The 19,833-nt window shown below is 34.4% G+C and overlaps 1 protein-coding gene and 1 long non-coding RNA gene across 2 annotated transcripts; one reads left to right on the top strand and one right to left on the bottom strand.

Moving 5' to 3' along the window:
- Window positions 1-6,308: 6,308 nt before the first annotated feature.
- LOC107827765 (glutathione S-transferase U7) lies at window positions 6,309-8,278 on the bottom strand. The gene is made up of 2 exons (XM_016654964.2): window positions 7,852-8,278; window positions 6,309-6,809 (listed from the first exon to the last, which is right to left on the bottom strand). Exons 1-2 carry the CDS (start codon window positions 8,173-8,175, stop codon window positions 6,453-6,455), a joined length of 681 nt encoding a protein of 226 aa, XP_016510450.1. The 5' UTR covers window positions 8,176-8,278; the 3' UTR covers window positions 6,309-6,452.
- A 6,394-nt stretch (window positions 8,279-14,672) lies between these two features.
- On the top strand, window positions 14,673-16,688 carry LOC142173838 (uncharacterized). The gene is made up of 3 exons (XR_012703203.1): window positions 14,673-14,778; window positions 15,661-15,759; window positions 15,874-16,688. It is a non-coding gene; the product is annotated as an uncharacterized LOC142173838 (long non-coding RNA).
- Window positions 16,689-19,833: the final 3,145 nt, after the last annotated feature.

Consider the following 19,833-nt stretch of genomic DNA (forward strand, 5'->3'; position numbering starts at 1 on the left):
CTCGTGGTGACCTTAGACTTTGCAAAATTCGTTTCCACTAAAATAGTTTGATCAGATGTATCATATAATTTACATCTGGGGTTTAACGTAAATAGCAATTTGAAATAAATTCTATACGATAAACATATAAGTTCAGAACCAGGCGCATAATTATAACCATGCGTTTTCACATTTAATATTAATGCATCAAGTATATTAACATCAGATAAAGATAATTGCAGATTAGGTTGAGTATTAAAATATACTGGGCCATAGGCAACAGTAGATTCAATAGAACCCATTAGAGACTGTCTGAAATTCAGATTTCTAGCATCTCTAAGAGCGGCTAAAAACATCTCTGGTAACCCTTTAAGGGTTAATGGCTTAAAAGCAATTTGTACCATACCAATATACAAATAATTATACTGGTGTTTATAAACATCTACATCATGCTTGTTTAATAAACGAATAGTCTGTTCAGACGAATTCAAAGCTAAAGATTGCTCAGTTGTTTTAACAAGTTGTTTAGAAGAGAGTTTATCAAACCATCCATAATCATAGATTGTTCTAATAGGGAATTTAGGAATAGTCCATTTGTTTAACAAATCAAGGTTTTGAGGTATATCTACCTCTTCCAACCTAGTATTTTTCATACTAGTTTCTCCTAAATCCATATTTCAGAAACATATCTATGTTGAATATTTCATATCTATCTTATATATACCATGAAAGTACCTAGGCTCTGATACCATCTTAAGATATACTATATATACATGTATATCTACTATACTATACTATATATATATCTAGTATATCTAGTATACTTAGTATATCTTAAGATGTATATATAGTATAGTATAGTATATATATATAAGCTTATATATATATGTATATCGAATATAGCTTATATATCTTATGAGATGTATATATAGTATAGACTATAGTATAGTATAAATATAAGCTTATATATATATATATATATATATATATATATATATATATATATACTATACTATACTATATTATACTATATGTATAGCTTAAGATATATAAAAAGACAAAAATATTGTAAAGAGATATTCAAATCAATGCGTTATATTTTTATTATAGCATTAAAAATCATGGCAATATATTTCTTAGTCTTCCTCCCCCTAGTCTTTATAGCCATCGGGATTCACTTCCTCAATTCCCTGTGACAAATAAACTTCAAGCTCATTTAGTTGTGAAAAATTACTAGTACTAGAACCTTGAGAACCCCTGAACCCTGCCCAAGCACTAAGTGCTCTTACTCCCGCAGTCCTTTTAGATGATTGAGAACTAGAAGAAGAAGGAGTTGGAACATTTGGTCTAGCATGATCTAATGCAACTTGATAAGCATTATAAATAGTTTGAACATTTATTTTAATTGAGGCTATTGCGTTCGGAAGTTTAGACAACTCCTCATCTTCAAGTGCTAAACCTTTATAAACAGTTTCATACCAAAATTGAGGACCTCCTAATTTCATAGTAGGATTTAACAATGCAGCAATACCATAAATAGGGGAAATAGGGAAAAAATATTTTTTAAACTTTTTTCTCATGGAATCAATAGCAAGTTGATAAATTTCCCCACCCTCTGAAAAATGATCAAACAAATTTGCAAATTCTGCAATATAAACTAAACAGTTAGAAATAGTAGGATAATATTGCCCAGAAAATTTATTTGTAGCAATATAGAATTTTTCTAAAAAATCTACAAGCATTTTAACATTAGCCCAATCCGCATTTGTTAGGTGCTCATCATCATCACTTACATGAGCATTAAACGTTGAGTTTATGGGGTTTCTATATTCATATGCAACAACTAAACTTTCATACATGTAATTCCATCTAGTTGGACAAGGTTTAGGAACCTTTCTTTCTCTTAGGCCAAATTCATCACATCTTTTAAAATATTCTCTAAGTTTACTTCTACGGTTTGAATAAAAAGCCAATTAAGAGCCATTTTAACCTTTTCAATTTCAACATTTAAAATTCGCATACCATCACCCACAATTAAATGGTAAATATGACAAATACATCTAACATGAAAAATGATACTAAATACAGGACTTAGTTTAGTGGTAAGCAAGGCTACAACATTTGTGTTACTAGTAGCATTATCCATTGAAATTGATATTATTTTATCACTAATGCAAAAATATCTACAAATATCCGCAATCGTGCTAGAAATAAACTGCCCTGTGTGACGCGAATTAATTATTCTATAAGCAATAATGCGCTTTTGCATTATCCAATGCTCATCAATCCAATGACTGGTAACAGTAAGATAATCACAGTCATTACCACTTCTACCAATATCAGTTGTAATAGCAAGACGACAATTTATATGAGTAAATAAATATCGCAAATATTATTCATATTCATGTTTATATTTATAAATATCACTCTTTACGGTTGTGCGAGGAAAACTTTTATAAGTAGGATTATAAACTTTTCTAATATAATGCACAAAGTGGGGGTTAGAAGGAAAACTATAGGGTAAGCACATAACAGTAACCATTTTTGCCAATTCTTCCCGATCTTTTTTTGGATCATAATATAAAATATCACCGGTAACAGTGTTAATTTCCGGTTGAAATTGATTTGACCCGGTACTAAGGTCAGCCTGACTAGGTGCACTTGTCCCCTCAGCCAAAGCTTTCATACGAAAATATCTAGCTTTATCTTGAGGGTGTAGCAATATGTGTCTAGTCAAACTCCCCCCCCCCCCGACTTCCAACATATTGAAAAACTAACTCTTTGCCACAAGTTTTACACTTAGCCCTATTTTTTTCTCTTAGTTGAGTAAAAAATTGCCAAACAAGAGATGTTTCTGCCCGTTTAGAAGGTTGTCTAGAAAAAGTAGGGGCACTAATAGGAGGGTCAGACGGGGGATCATCTAGATTATTATTAGTTGGGTTAACTTCAGGAGCAGGACTAGTGGGTGTATCATCATCCGGTTGCGTTTCATCAAAATCTATTTCTTCATCATCATTTTCATCAATAGTTGGATTACCATAAAGAGCATTCATATATTCATGGTTTAATTGTTCACCGGGTGCAATATTATGGCAAAATTGACTCTCGGTAAATTGTAATAAACTATTATCGCTATCAAGAATAGGAGGTGTAGGACGGGTAACATGTTTGGGTCGGGGAGCCGGGGGAAGTGGAGGAGGAACATATTGGCCACTAGATTCACCACTCTTCGATTTTCCCTTATTTTTACTAAACATATTTTTTAAGGAATAAGCCATCTTAATTAATCAAGCAAAGTAAATAACACAAACAAAATTATAATATTAAAACTTAAGAGTTGGAACGAGTTTACCGAATTGACGAACAACTTGTTGGAAATTGATTATCGTTGAAGACTTCAATTCACCAACTTCACAATTGTTTCACAAATTGTAACAATAAAGTAAGCAATAGTAGCAATTATAGAAGTAAATTAGAGAGAGATTGTGATAGATTGATGATTTTGTAAGAAAAAATAAAATAATGATGGGGTATTTATAGTTGAAAATAGGAAAAAAGTGTAATTATAAAAAGTTTGGGATTAAAACAAAGTTGGGGGGTTAAATGGCTATTTCATAAATAGCCAACGGCTATTTTTTTAAAAAAAAGCCGTTGGGACCGTTTGGCCCGCTAAGGGACCGGGCCGGTCCCGGGCCCTGACGGGCCAAACGGTCCCGGGCCTGGCAGGCCCAAATCATAGGACCGGCCCACGAGACCGGACCAGGCCCGCTAAAACCGGACCAAACGGTCCTGGCCCGTTTAGCCGTTTGGCCCGCGGCCCCGGGCCTGGACCGGCCCACTTGCCAGCCTTAACCCAAACAATGGCATGCGAAATTTGACCAAACAATGTTGTCAAATGATTTTAAGATAAATGAATATGATAAATGTGTGTACATTAAAAATGTTCCAAATCACATAGTCATTGTTTGCCTATATGTGGATGATATGCTGATAATGAGTAATGACATTGCCAACATAAATGCTACTAAGCGTATGCTCAATAGCAAGTTTGATATGAAAGACTTGGGAGTTGCTGATTTAATTCTGGGAATTAAGATACATAAGACTCCTCAAGGTCTGGCATTGTCACAATCTCATTATATTAAGACAGTACTTGAAAAATTCAAGCACTTGAGCTTTAAAGTTGCAAAGACTCCAATTGACGTGAATCTTGCATTAGCAAAGAATATAGGCCAAAGCATATCACAATTGGATTATGCTCGTGTGTTGGGATACTTAATGTATATCATGAATTGTACACGACCAGATATAGCTTGTGCTATAAGTAAACTGAGTCGATATACGAGCAATCCAGGCCAATCTCATTGGATGGCAGTGAAACGAGTTTTGGGATATTTAGAACATACCCAGAACTTTGACTTGCACTACAGTAAATTCACTGCGGTGATTGAGGGATACTGTGATGCAAATTGGATCACCGGTTCAACTGATTCTAAGTCCATGAGTGGATATGTATTCACTATTGGTGGAGGAGCGGTATCTTGAAAGTCGTCTAAACAAACATGTATTGCCCGCTCTACAATGGAGGCTGAATTCATAGCCTTAGATAAAGCCGGTGAAGAAGTTGAATGGCTCCGAAATTTCTTGGAAGACATTCCATTTTGGCCCAAACCGTTGGCACCAATATGCATACATTGTGATAGTCAAGCGGCAATTGGAAGGGTTGGGAGCGTTATGTATAACGGTAAATCTCGTCATATACGACGAAGACATAAAACCGTTAGGCAATTACTCTCTAGAGGAATTATCATGATTGACTATGTAAAGTCAAGTGATAATGTGTCGGATCCACTTACAAAAGGCCTAACTAGAGAGGTAGTTGAGAAATCATCAAAGGGAATGGGGCTATGGCCGAGAACAAGTCATTGTGGCGGTAACTCTACCTAGAAGACTGGAGATCCCAAGATCTAGGTTCAAGGAGATCAAACAAAGTCATTAATGACGGTTCAACATTGTCAAATAAAATTTTAGTCTGTTCTCGTGATAAGACAATGTTCAGTACCAAGGATAAAGCATTAAGGCTTTTTAATGATTTCTAAATTTAATACGGGGTATATCAAATAGTGTATCTATAGGATGACACATTTAGGAATCACCTATGTAAGTGTGAAGTGATAGCCACTTCAAGGAGAACTTTGTAAGGCCAGTTCTCTACGCACTTATGAAACCAGGCGGTGTTCATGGCTGAAATGAACACAACAATGAGAACCAAAGACGGTTAAGGGTTGATTGTGTGACTTATGGTTGTCTAGGTATACACCAAAGATCGACGGTTCAAAGATATCAAATCTACCGATTGACGAGTATATCCGACATAAGTTAATTACGGAAAGTTCAAAGGGAAACCTACTTATCCAGATGCGATTAATCATTGCTTGCAAATCACACAGTTTTTCCATGCATACTTCTGTGATATAGCCATTCCCCATTCATGTGAGGGATTGTTGAGGTTTTTGTTATTTAAGATGAAATAGTCTTAAAATGAGGGTGAATGGGAAATGGAGGAAAAAATAAAATTTTTGAGTAAAATTTTAAGTTTCCCCCTCTTGACAATGAGACATTGTCCCATATTGGAAGAGGAAAAGATTTTTGGTGGGTATATATATAATTGCTCTTCTTGTAGCTCTTAAAGAGTTAAGAAGAAAGCAAGCCTCGCGCCGTCGTCTCGGCTTCGGCTCGGCTTCGGCTACGGCTTCGGCTTCGGATTCGGATTCGGATTTGGTCAAATGATTGATTGATTAATTTTTTGGACCAAATTTATTTGTTAATAGTAAATATTAACGTAAGATTATCCGCATTTGTAACGGATATGTTCCAATCCGTGTATTGACCACCAGCTGCAATAGCAGCCGCCTAATGCTCTTCCTACCATGGCCAAGTGCTTGCTCCACAAACAAGCTAGTGCATGCTCCACCATGGAGGGTGGAGGGTCGTTCATCTTCAAAGCTGACTGCTATAAATATGTGCAGCAGCTGTTGAAGAAACACACCAAACTGAAAACGCTTAACTTTGGCTACACATTGCACTCCTTCCTCTCAGCATTTTCATACGATTTTCTGAGTTTCTACTCCTTTGTTCTGTATTATTTTAACTTCAAACAAAGCAACTGTAAGTGTGATTTGCTATTGAACTTTGTGTTCGCTGAAATACTGGGGTTTGAAGTACCGCTATACCAGTGTGTGATTCATTCTATCCTGGGAGGAAATAATCCATAACCTTGGGTACTAGGAGGGGATTAAATTCCTTAAGGAAACACTGTGAATCCAGTGGGCTCGAATTAATTACTGTTTCATTACGATAACTTATATTTTCCAGAATTATTATTTACAAATACAGCAATATTGGCGGGACTAACAAATACAACAGCTAATTTGAGTAATTAACTTCCGTTATATCAAACACACCTGATCTTTTCAATTTGCACCAGCCAAGGCTGCATCTTTGAACCCTTTGAAAACAGCTTTCACGTCATTAGGTTTGGGAAGGCTTTGTTGAATAACAGGAAGTTGAATGAAAGTCTTGATCCATGCATCAAGATAAGGGTATTTCTTTGAATCCATTGCTTTGAATTCACCAACTTCTTCTACATATTGGAACCAATAAGCAATCCAACCAACTACTATGTCAACATACCCTATTTTCTCCCCACCAAATAACTTTTTCCCAGTTATCTGTCTTTCAAGAAGCTGTAATCCCTCTGCCACTGATTCAACCCCCTCTGCTTTAGTTTCTCCTGAGGAGAAAAATGCCTTTTTTGCTGCTTCATAGAACTGCATCAAAGATAAAAAGAAAAGAAAAAAAATTAAATTTCGTTTGTGTGTAACCAAAACTTGCACAATAGAAAGACTCAACTACTGCTTAAGAGTCCTTTCGATTTTACAGATTAAAAGAAGCTAATAAGTATCTGGACAGCCCAGTGCACAAATCATTTCGCGTTCGTGCAGGATTCGGGAAGGGTTGCACCTTAAAGGTGTAATGTAAACAACTTATCCTAATTCAAGCATTGCTCGAACCTATAGGTTATACGGAGACAACTTTACTGTTGCTCCACGATAAGTATTTAAGTGTTAAAAAAAATACTTTTTTAAGTGTTCAAACATATTAACTTTACACAATATTTACAAAAATTTGGCTTCATTTGATTCAATTGAGCTAACCACTTGCATCAATCTCAATAATTAAGTTTGGTGGCCTAATATTAATCCATTGGTCCTAGACATTCATATTAGCATGCAGTACAAGAGGTCCCACTGCCGCAGCTGTGGAATCATCCAATTATTCAAAAGTTCAATAAATAGAGCAACTAAATTTTAAGGAGACAAAACTTTGTCAATATAGATTCATCGCATATATGGATTTTCATGAAACAAAGTTAAATGTCAAAACAAATGAATTGATGATTAATTACCTTTTGCTTAAACAGTATAACTCTTTGGGCATTGGAAACAGAGTTGATAATATTGTCTTAAAGTACAGAACATTTTCTTGTTTGAGATTCAATAATTAATACTACTTCCAATAGGTGGCTAAAAATGTTGCGTATACATGACTGCATTTTTAGCTATGCTTCTGCTTTACAATCTAACTTGTACTATACTGAGTACGTGAATTTTGAATGAACTTTAAGTCTCTATTTGGAAATTTGAAGATCAAGATCAAATTTGATCCAATCATAATAACTATATGTATCTGTTCATAAAAATGTAATACTAGCATGTTGAAAAATAAGAAAAACTACATGTCATAACAAGTTAAAATACACTAATAATATAAACGTCTAGTATTGATTAGAATGGTTAAAAGGAAAATTACCTTGCCATCAATAAACCGAGCCCAAAAACGAGCAGAAGCTCTGTCAAAAGGATCCAGAGGGAGTAGAGGATTAAGTGGCCAAGTTTCTTCAATGTACTCAAGAATAACAAGTGATTCAGACAATGATTTCCCAACATGTACAATCACTGGCACCTTCTTATAAACTGGATTAAGCTCCACAAGCAATAGAGTACTACTCCTGCTGGAAATATCTTGCTCTATAAATTCATAATCAATGCCTTTTAGCTTCAGTGCCCACACTATTCTTTGAGTAAATAGACTTTCTTTTGTGCCCACAAGTTTCAGATCTGCTCTCTCCTCCATCTTCTCTCAGTTTTCTATAACAAAATTGTGACATGTGGTTTCAATTGGATATTACTAATGAGTGAATATTTTCTACACAAGTTATTCCATGCAAATTAAGATAAAAAGCTTAGGGACAAAGTAACCTTATCCATCAATCAATGAACACTAGCTTTATGTCACATCTACATCAGAAAATTAAGTCACCACTAGGGTTCTTTTTTAGGGTTGAGGTACTGATATTTTAAGGGGAAAAAGAAGGAAACACGTGAAAATTCCATTGACACAGAAAAGGAAATGGAAAGACAAAAAGTAAATAAATAAATAGCTAAAAACCTGTAGTGAACATCAAGCCATGAAAAACAAGACAACCCGCCTTAATACAATAGGCTTGATCAATAACAGGTGTTTGACTGTATTATATTGTATTGTATCATTATTTTAAATATATTATTTATTTTAATTGTTACTTAAATTATATTTTATTATATTATTAAATTCATGTTACCTAACAACTAAAAACCTGTTTTATATATATGACAATTAATTTGATGTGGTAGTATTTAACTCCATCCTATATCGTGTTCTTGCTTGTTATCTACACTATTTGTCTCCTCCTCAGTTTCTAATCGCGCGTGTCCACGGTCAATCTACAAGTGAGTTTATTATTATTATTATTATTATTATTATTATTTTATTTTATTTTTTATTTTTTTATTTTTATTAATTGTTTTGTAGTTATACTGACTTCATGACAGAGACTTGATGTTCCATACGCTCTTTTTTGCTTGAATCACTATTTTAATTCTTAACTAGTTTATTGAACCAAATAATTGTAAACTATAGGTAGATTTTTTAAAACTTTTTTACAAAAATGTTCCAATTGCAGGGATGCGCTTACAGTAGCTAAGGACATTTTTTGAGTAATTTCTTGACAAATCTAATATTAATAGCAATTAAAAACATTTTAGTAAACTTATCAATTATTCTACGATACAATACAAAATCAAATAATGTAAATGTTGTTAAACTGCAACACATAATATAATCTGCCAAACATTGTTTTAACAAAATTATACATTACAAAGGATACATTATGAAATGATGAGTAACAACCATCCAAACAAGGTGTAAGTAAAATACATTAAAATCCACTTTCAGGTTTCATAAATAAAAAATACCAAGAACCTAAAAGGAATTTGTTTTCTATTTAATCTTTTTTCAATTTGCACCAGCCGAGGCTGCATCTTTGAATCCCTAGGAGGCTTTGTTGAATAACAGGAACTTTTGTCATGATGTTTTAATTGGATACCAATAGTGAAGTAAAGTATTTATAATTGGGTTTCATTGGGTTCATCTTCTTCCGGAGTCGATTGCAGGAGCACGAAGTGAAGTAATAGTCAAGCTTGCTATTTAAAATATATTTATAATTTATAATTTATTTAAAGAATTAGTCAATTCACTCAAACTTTGGGACTAAGTGTCCTGAATTTTTGAGCTACTAATTTGAAATTCAAGATTAAATGTCATGAATTTCTGAACTACTAATTTAAAATTCAGGACAGAAGATTCGAACTTCTGGACACGATTTTCGAACTTTAGGACACGATGTCCTGAAATTTGAACTTTGAAGTTTAAACTCTAGGACATCGTATCCTAAAATTTGAGCGAAATTGTCTAATCTTTAAATACATTGTAAATTATGGATATATTTTAAACATCATACTTAAAAGTGGCTACCTGGTGTCATTTCCACATTGCTGGACTCCAGACTATTCAGGCCCAATCTGAAGGAGTTTGTAACAGTGATGGCCCAACAAGGTTGCATAATTCACGAACAAGGTTGCATTATTCTTTGAAGATAGCTAGTATTTGGAAACCACTGAAGCAACCTACTAAAGCAGCATGCATATATATATGGAATTATCAGAATGCAAACCTCACAAACTAATCTACTTTACAAGGTGAAAGTATATAGACCATATGGAAGAAATTCGTATGGACTGTGACACTAGTGAATTTGAGTTGTTTTGGTCTTCTCTTCCTCAGTTCAGCCAATTGAATCACTAACTTTTCAACACATCGACTCATGCTTAGCTAGCATGTTGGGCTTACTCTTTCTATTTGCTTCACCTCTCTCTTCTGCTTCATAATAATAATAATAATAATAATAATAACATCAACAACGTGAACGTTGTATACATTGGCGTTAGAGAAGATATCATTTGTTCAGCATTAGTTGTGTAACGATTTCAAAAGAAGTTTATATTAATCTTGGACAATCTCACTCATAGCTCAGATGCTCAAACTTTTTCACAATAATTAATGGAAGGATTACTAAATTTGAGAGGTTTAGTAAAACTAAATAAACAGAAAAGTTAGTTGATAAGATGCCAAAATTGTATGTACATTACTTTATATTGTTGGAGAAACGAGCTTTTCTACTTAAAGAAAAAGATCGACTTTTAGAAATATATATAATTAATTAGGAGGTTGTTATTCAGTACTTTCCTAGACTAGGCAACCGACCTTTTCAAAATCAAGAAAAGGAATGGAGAACAAACAAATGCATGCTTGGATAGACAAGTGGACAGAAAATTGTTAGTTTCCATTCAATTAGACATAAAATGAGAAGAATCTACCCTTTGATAGTATTTCTTTTCCAATTAGAAACTATCAAGCAAGTTATATCATATTAGTGAGAGTTTTGAACTTTTTAGGTGTTAGGATAAAAATAACAAAGGCGTTTTGTCAAAGTTAAAAAAGTAAATCTTTGTAACCCCAAATCAGATCGACAATGAGAATAAGACTAAAAAAAGACATAATATACTTTAGTATGATTTTGGTTAATTTGACCTAAACAAAACTATTAATATAAAAATAAGTTAATTAGAGAATAAATTCTTTCCCTAAACAAGACTCTTTTAATGGCTACATTGTAGATGCTACTGTGTTGTTTTATGAAGGAGAGATCTTCAATTTTTAGAGATCCATAAAAAAAAAATCACAAGAAAGAGATGTGTCAAATATGGAAGAGATTTATACTTTTCTTTGTGAAAAATAAAACAATTATGATAAATATTTTATCCTTCCTTCGAGCCACAAGTAAAATTAAATATGACAAGAATCAAGACAAACCCTAACATTATGACCATCAAATTAAAGTGAATGATTATAGGCAGTGTTTTAAAAGGCATTTCTAGGACTCGTCTGCGGGGCACTTGCAAAACGCCTTGAGGATCATGTATGGGGCTTAGTTCTGTGAGGCTTACGCCCCAAGCGCCCGATCGTGCGCCATAAACACGCCTAACGCCCAATGCTCGGGGCTCGCCTAACAGTTCTAACGCAAATCACATGTCGAATTTCCTAAGCAATATCGTTGACCTTCAAAATTCTTTAACAAATTAATGATAAAAGTTCTATTCATCGATAGAAATATGAAGATTGAGCATAACTCTAATAATGAGACATAGTATTGCGAATTTATATCTTCACTTGTTATTGGTCGTGTCTTAGTTCATTTGTCCCTCCTTGTTATACACTTTTATTAATTTGATATCTTAAAGTAATTTGTATTTATTCATGAAGGAGTAATATTTTAATTATCGTACTAATAAGATTTTATTAATTATTTACTTTTAGGAAGGTAAAATGTGGAATTTGATCATTTTTTTAAAGAATTTATAAGTTTTTAATTATTTGAAAGGTAAAGACGTTATGATTTGTATGCATTAGTTATACTTAAGAATCATGCTAGATATTTTGTTTTCTATGAGTTCCTATAATTTTCTTTTAATTTTTAACTTTTAATTTATATTTTATATTTTTTTTGTGTTGTTATGTTATTTTATTAATTTATAAATTAAAATTTTTAAAGATGCATGGGCTTACGCCCCTCCCCCTCCAGGCTTACGCCTCGCCCCATATCAAGTAAAATGCCCCACCTCAAGCCCCTGCCTTTTAAAACATTGCTTGTAAGTAACGTATAATAGATTGTTTGACTAGTTTTTTGTGGGGATGAAGCGCATGCGCGCGCGCGCGCACACACACACACACACACACACACACACATATATATATATATATATATATTCACTTATTTATAGGTTTCTTCATTTTTTGTGTAACTTTACCTGTCTATAAATATTTACTATCATTATATTATTTTATAAAATATTAAAATTAAATACCTATGGGGCTTACGCCCCGTGCCTCGGGACTTACGCCTCGTTGAGGCATATGTAAAACGCACGCCTTACGCTCTCCGACTTTTAAAACACTGATTATAGGATTAATGGAGCAAAGTTAACTTTCCAAAACATTGAGGACCCCAGCAGATCCCATTATTCCAAGGGCTTATCCTTCAATTATTGATGGTGAGTTGCAATGAGAAAAAAATTGCATATCATTCTCTTCTTTCCCAATGTTATGATTACCCTCAATATACTATTGAATCACCAAGGATTAGACAGCCCAACTTTTATTAAGGGCTAGATAGCAAATTATATGGTTGTGAAGCTTTGAAAGTCAAATCATCAAACAAAGTTTCATTGATTTTTGTACCTAACAACAACATTATTCGAGCCAGTTTTTGGGTAATTTGACTATTGTATTAAGTATTTATTACTTTTAAACAATTTGACTATTGTATTAAGTATTATTATTACTAACACAAATATCACATGTGGATGTTGGTCAAGTGAACACGTGACATTAAAGACACGTAGAAAATGAGTCAGTAAATAAATGACATTGAATGTAAGTATGTGGCAGGTGTTATATGAGTCCCGGTGACATCAAGACCAGAAAGAATAATTTGAAAGTAAGATATCGCTTAAAGAAGGTAGCATTAAATGAGCACCCGTTACAAAGAATCTTAGTATATATTTACACTCAACCGTTATACGGCGATCAAGAGGGGTCTTTATCTACTTTAAAGAAGAGCTTGACGGGATCTTATCCCCTAATTTAGCTATAAATAGAGAAATTTATATTCCTGGAAGGGGACGAAATATTTGTATGAAAAAAGGCTTGCTGTACTCTCTTATTGTGTTAATATCAGTTTGCTAAATACTTTGTTCTTGTTCTTGCTTCCGGAGAAGTTCAATTCAAAGTCAGGCTTATATTTTCTTCAAATAATCTCAATTAATTTACTTTTGCTCTTTGTTTCTTTATATTCTCAGATCAATTTAATTCACGTGTGTATAAATCATGTTACAAATTTAACTGTATTGTTTTACGGGTAAATAAAAATATAAACATATATATATATATATGAATAAAGGTTTATTGTGGTTATCAATGATTTTCATCTAACGTGAAATCACACCTTTGAAGTGCATCCAAGATTTCCAAGCATGAGTGCGGTAGGGAAGTCCAAGAAGTTATTCATTCTTTTCATGGAAAATATGATGTAGAGCCAATAAAAACTTTCTTTAACACTTCCCTATTCATTCAAGAAGTGCGCATCACTTTTGCGGGGTCAATATAGAGTTATCAAGGCTTTTAGGAAAAATTTAACATTTCAAAACTATCGTCTTTATTTTTTCTATTAAAAAAAAACGTTTTCAGAAATGAAACTACAATTTTTTCTAGAAAAAAAAAAAAGCCAAATCAAAGTTAATTATAACGCAAATGCTTTTTTTTAAAAGAAAAATTTAATCTATTTAAAGTAATCCAAATACACAACTTTTCCTCACAATTGTTCTTCTAACGGAGAATTTATGTATTTGAACTAAGTATTGCGGTACATCTAGAAAATATTTTTTTTTTTAAAAAGTAACATTGTCTTTCTTTTCAAAACCTACCTAAAGAAGTGAAGGTTAGAACCAAACAACACAAACTGCTTTGGATCACATGGGGAAAGTGGTCTCAAGCTTCAAAGTAATTAAATACCACAAAGTTAAAAGTAATCATAACAACAAAGAAATGGATATGTTATGTACTCTTAAAGATTTTTTTACTTATCATTGAATTTTAACATGCGATAGCTTAAGTTATTATTTTTAATAGATTACTTATTGATATTTATTAGGAATGTGTCTATAATTACTTAGTAATTTATTTAATTGTATAAATATTTTTTACATCATTAGTTTATAAATATTAAAATCATAAAAAATAGAAGAGCTGATCATATAAGTCCAAGAAAGAGCAGTAAAATTGACTAGGGGATAAAATTTGGTGTACAACCCTAGCTTAACTTGGTGTAGTTATAGGGTTATACACAGTCAAAAAGATTCCTATAGTTGTAAGGGGGGAAAAATGGGGGAGAGAGAAAGAAGAAAAGAGAATAAAGTGGTTAATGTCATAATTAGATTAAGCAACAAGGACAAAAGACAAAAGAAACCATCAAAACCTCAACTAGTATTTTGTGACTTTTGATGAAAGTTGTCTCTATTCAAAAAAACAAGGACGCCTTTCCCTGGCCTAATTTTGATCTTCCCTAGTCATCACCACCTTCACTTTACACATCATATACGTGGATTTACACATCATCTCAACCTTTAAATGTTCATATTAAATTTAATTTTCACTTAAATGATGATGTGGTACAGCAAGGGGAAGTTACTCTCTTCGCATAAAATGCAATAAGGACTTAAAACAAGCTTAATTGTCCAACTTGTAAGACTTTCTTTGCTCTCTCCTCTCTCTTTTCAGTAACTTTTTAGTACTCTTCTACTTTTACTTTGATGCTTCTCCAAATTTCTCCGTCACTCTCTCCATTATTTCTTTTTCTATCACTAAGTGACCTTTTTTACTGTTTTTTTTTGTATAAAATCAAAAGCTAATCAACTCTATAGTAAATATTTTCTTATTTCATATTGCTACTGAATATTAACTAGATCAGGGAGAAAGAAGGATAAATGAGTGTTGTTCTGTTGGGTCCTTTTGCTGGGTCTATCTATGGTGGAAGTTGTATTTTGTTGGTTAAAAGGAGTTTTTGGGGAAACATTAAAAAGAAAAAATAACTAAAAAAAACAAAAAAGCATTTGACTCGACATAGTTCTGATGTGGCTGCTGACGTGACAGAGCTTGTAAAACACTACTCTCCACAAGATTGGTTATGTATATTTAAGAAGGAACTAAATTCAGTATAAACAAGTATAGGATGAAAAAACGACACCCGTAAAGGTTGAGATGAAAACTCACTTTTCGTTACAAGTTTATGGAGCAATTTATGTATTTTCCCAAACTAAATTAAGGGATCTTACACAAGTAGCCGACTGGTTTCACTACTTAATTTTTCTAGCTAATATACATAGATTATACACTAATTATACATAATTGTACATATATTATATAGATAATATATATATTATACATTAGCCGATTAATTTTTTATTTAAGTAATTAAGTGGCCGCTATTTAGGTTAATTTTTCCTAAATTAATGTGTAATAGCAATTCATTTACTACTACATTTAACTCATGTACATCTCTTCTAGTATCCATTACATCTTTTCTCGTATTTATTTCTAATAAAGTTATTTTCGTGCTATTTATAGGTTTGGGGTTCAAACCGTTGAAGCAACCATTAACACCTGTATTAGTTTATACTATCTACGTCACATCCCTCGAATCCCACCCTTTTACGGACCTTACATGTAACGACCCGACTTGTTATTTTGAGTAATTACTCTCCTTTCTACTATTTGAGGTCTTGAATAGCTTCATATGATGTATTATGACGTGTGTGAATCGCCGGTTTTAATTTTCAGGTGTTTCGGGATTAGTTCGGAAGAATGAGTTTTATGTTGGAAGCTTAAATGAATTTCGCCGGTTCTGACTTTTGTGCAAACAACTCCGGAATGGAGTTTTGATAGTTTCAATAACTCTTTATGGTGATTTTGGACTTAGGAGTATATCCGAAAAATTACTTGGAAGTCAGTAGTTAAATTAGGTTTGAAATGGCTAAAATAAAAATTTACGTTGGAAGTCTGACCGGGGAGTTGACTTTCTGGTATCGAAGTCGGAATCATATTTTGAAAATTAGAATAGCTTTGTTGTGTCATTTATGACTTGTACGCAAAATTTGAGTTCATTCCTATTTGATTTGATAAGTTTCGTCATCGAACCAAGAATGTTTTGACATCGTTTCTTCAAGAATATGTGGTATTATATTAAGCAAATAAGCTCCAAATTCAGTTTTGATTGAAGTATTAGATCCGTATTGAAATTACGGAGTCACATAAAAAAGAATGGTCGAATTTGGACATTGTATGAGAGAGTTATGCCCATTTCAGTGTTGAGAATGATTTCCTATCGCCGCCAGCGCCCAGGGTAGCGTGGGGCGCTATCCCTGGCGCTGGGACTGCTGGAGGTACTGGAAAGGGCGCCACAGGCAGTGCCCCACACCACATGTGGCGCCACAGACGTTAAAAATCCCTATAAACGGGAGGTTTTTGCCATTTTTGACGAAAACAAAGTTGGGGAGCTCGGTTTGGGAGATTTTCAGAGGCAAACTTCACAAATTGGACTCGGGGTAAGTGATCTTAACTTGATTTGGTCTGTTATTCATGAATCTAACATTATTTCAAGCACTTATTTCATGATTTGGGGGATTGGAATAGAAATTTTTCAAAAATTGATTTGAGGGTTTGAAGGCCGAATGAGAGTCAGAATTTAGTAATTTTTGTATGGTTGGACTAGTGGTTGAATGGGCATTTATATTTTGTAACTTTTGTCGGGTTCCGAGACGTGGGCCCCTATCACAACCCAAACTAACCCTGTCATGATGGCGCCTATCGTGGATCTAGGCAAGCCGACTCATTTCCAAAACAAACCGATATTTTTATTTCAAAGATAATTTCAAGACAATCTAACATAAAAACCTTCGTAAAGGAGTTCAAATAAAAATAAAAGTGCGAAAAGAAAAGCCTGACATCGGGGTGTCACTAGTCATGAGCATCTACTATAATTTATCTGATAATATCGAGACTAACATAGTGTGCAAAATAGCTAAATACAACTAAAGGAAGATAAGAGGGAGAAGAGCAGGGCTGCGATCGCCAGGCAGCTACCTTGTTATACCCGAGAAAATCTGCAACCGGAATAGTCAATAACCGCTACCGTGTCCAGCTACACCTGGATCTGCATACAAGGTGCGGGGAATAACGTGAGTACGCCAACTCAGTAAGTAACAATAATAAATAAAGACTGAGCAGTAGTGACGAGCAATAAGCATATAAAGTTCATATCTTGAAATCTCAGTAAAATATCACATACTTTTAAAATGAGGGTTTGAATCAAAACATCTCGTTTAAACCCAGTTTAAATCATTTAAAGATATTTTTCAATAATTTTCAAACAAAGGCTCAATGCAAGGTAAGCAAAAATGATGAAATCATAAACAGCCCCCCGGGCAAAACATCACTCATATACATTCACTTGAGCAAACCTCACAGTCACTCGTATACAGCCCCTCGGGCATACCTCATAATCACTCATGCCTCCTTGTCACTCAGCACTTGGCACTCATACTCAGTAGGTACCTGCGCTCACTGGGGTGTGTACAGACTGCGGAGGAGCTCCTTCAGCCCAAGCGCTATATCAAGCCAAATCATGGCATAAATCACTCAGGCCCTCGGCCTATATCAAACATGTTGCGGCATGCAGCCCGATCCCAAAAGTATCCTCACAAATCAGGCCCTCGGCCTCATTCAGTCATAAATCTCTCAAGCCACTCGGGCTCTCAGTAAAATAGGGTATTCAGCCCAAAACAATATTTATATGCATTAAAACATAGTAATAAAAAAACTGAATTATGCAGTAAACATGTATAAACATGACTGAGTATAGATTTTCAATCAAAAACAGTGAGAGAATAGTAAGAAAATTCCCCTAAGGGTCCAAATAGCACTGGCACAAGGCCCAAAATATAGCATTCAGCCCAATTTATAGAAACTCTTTCTAAAACTCATAAGTATCATATAGTTTCAACAAAATATGCAACTTTACAGTTGCTACGAGACGGACCAAGTCACAATCCCCAACGGTGCACGCCCACACGTCTGTCACCTCTAAATACTAAAATGATACGAAATCCTGGGTTTCATACCCTCATGACTAGATTTACAATCGTTACTTACCTCAAACCAGTCAAATATCTACCCCGCGATGCTCTTGCCTCTCGACTCGGCCTCCAAATGCTCTGAATCTATTCATAATCAGTACAATACCATCAATATACGCTAACGGAATGAATACCACAAGAAAAGCTATCAATTTAGAACAAAAACCCGAAATTGGCTCAAACCCGGCCCCTGGGCCCACGACTCAAAATCGGATAAAAGTCATAAATTACGAACACTCATTCACTCACGAGTCCAACCACACTAGTTTCACTTAAATCCGACTTCGAATTGACATTCAAATCCCAACAATTCATTTTATGAAGTTTCTACAATTTTTCCCAAATTTTCACCTCAAAGTACTAATCAGGTGATGAAACCATTGATAGATTCATGTATATTAACCAAATTCGAGTTAGAATCACTTACCCCGATGAATTTTTTGAAAAACCCACGAAACATCGCCACAAATCGAGCTCCCTAGGTCCAAAATGTGAAATAATGCCCTTCACCCCATTTATATAGTGCACCCTTTGAACTCCCACTACGCGATCCGCAAAATTCCAGCGCGGCCGTGCTTCCCAGGTCCTGCGGTTGCGAAAAAATGGTGCAGCCGCACTTTTTGGTGGCTACACTGCCAGACTTTAGTATTTTGGTCATACCTTTCTCTACAGATGTCCAAATGATGACATGTTTACTTTTCTGGAAACTAGACACGAAGGGCTACAACTCTAATTTTTGAATCATCTCAAAATTTCTTGTATATCAAAAGATATAGGCTTCCGAAGTCGGACAAGCGGATCTGCAGAACTTTTCCCCGGAGTGCGGCCGCAGCAGAATTATGCGGTCCACAAAATTCTGCTGAGGTCTGAGAAATCCAAAGCACCAGAACCATACCTGAGTTTCGGAAATGCCAAGACTCCCTTAAAACTCACCCCGAAACACACCCGAGGCCTCCGGAACCTCAACCAAAGGTACCATCAAGTCTTAAAATACCATACAAACTCAATCGAGCTATTGAATCATATCAAACAATAACAAAAACATGAATCGCACACTAATTCAAGCTTAATGGATTTGAAACCTCAAACTTCCACAACCGATGCTGAAACCTATCAAAACTCGTCCGAATAACCTCAAATTTTGCACACACGTCACAAATGACCCTACGAATCTAATCCAACTCCCGGAATTCCATTCCGACTCCGGTGTCAAATTTTTCACTACCGACCGGAAATCACCAAATTTTCAATTTCACCAATTCAAGCATAATTCTACCACAGACCTCCAAATTACATCCCTGACACGCTCCTAAGTCCAAAATCACCTAACGGAGCTATCCGAATCATAAAAATCTCAATCCGAGATCGTTTACTCATAAGTCAACATCCGGTTGACTTTTCCGACTTAACCTTCTAAATAAGAGATTGAGTGTCTCATTCCACTTCAAAACTATTCTGAACCCGAACCTACCAACCCGATACAACACAACACAATTGAATAACACATAAAGAAGCAGAAATATGGGAAACGGGGCTATAACTCTCGGAACCACCGGCCAGGTCGTTACAGCCCCACTATTGATTTTTGAATTAATTTTGGATTTTT

The sequence above is a fragment of the Nicotiana tabacum genome, chromosome 19 (assembly GCF_000715075.1).
Source record: "Nicotiana tabacum cultivar K326 chromosome 19, ASM71507v2, whole genome shotgun sequence".
NCBI classification, from domain to species: Eukaryota; Viridiplantae; Streptophyta; class Magnoliopsida; order Solanales; family Solanaceae; genus Nicotiana; species Nicotiana tabacum.

What these genes read in the sequence shown, in the direction of transcription:
- LOC107827765 (XM_016654964.2), bottom strand. Translation starts at nt 8,175, where the DNA reads ATGGAGGAGAGAGCAGATCTGAAACTTGTGGGCACAAAAGAAAGTCTA. An exon ending in CTCGGTTTATTGATGGCAAG is followed by an intron (nt 6,810 to 7,851) that starts GTAATTTTCCTT and finishes TCTTTGATGCAG; the next exon opens with TTCTATGAAGCAGCAAAAAA.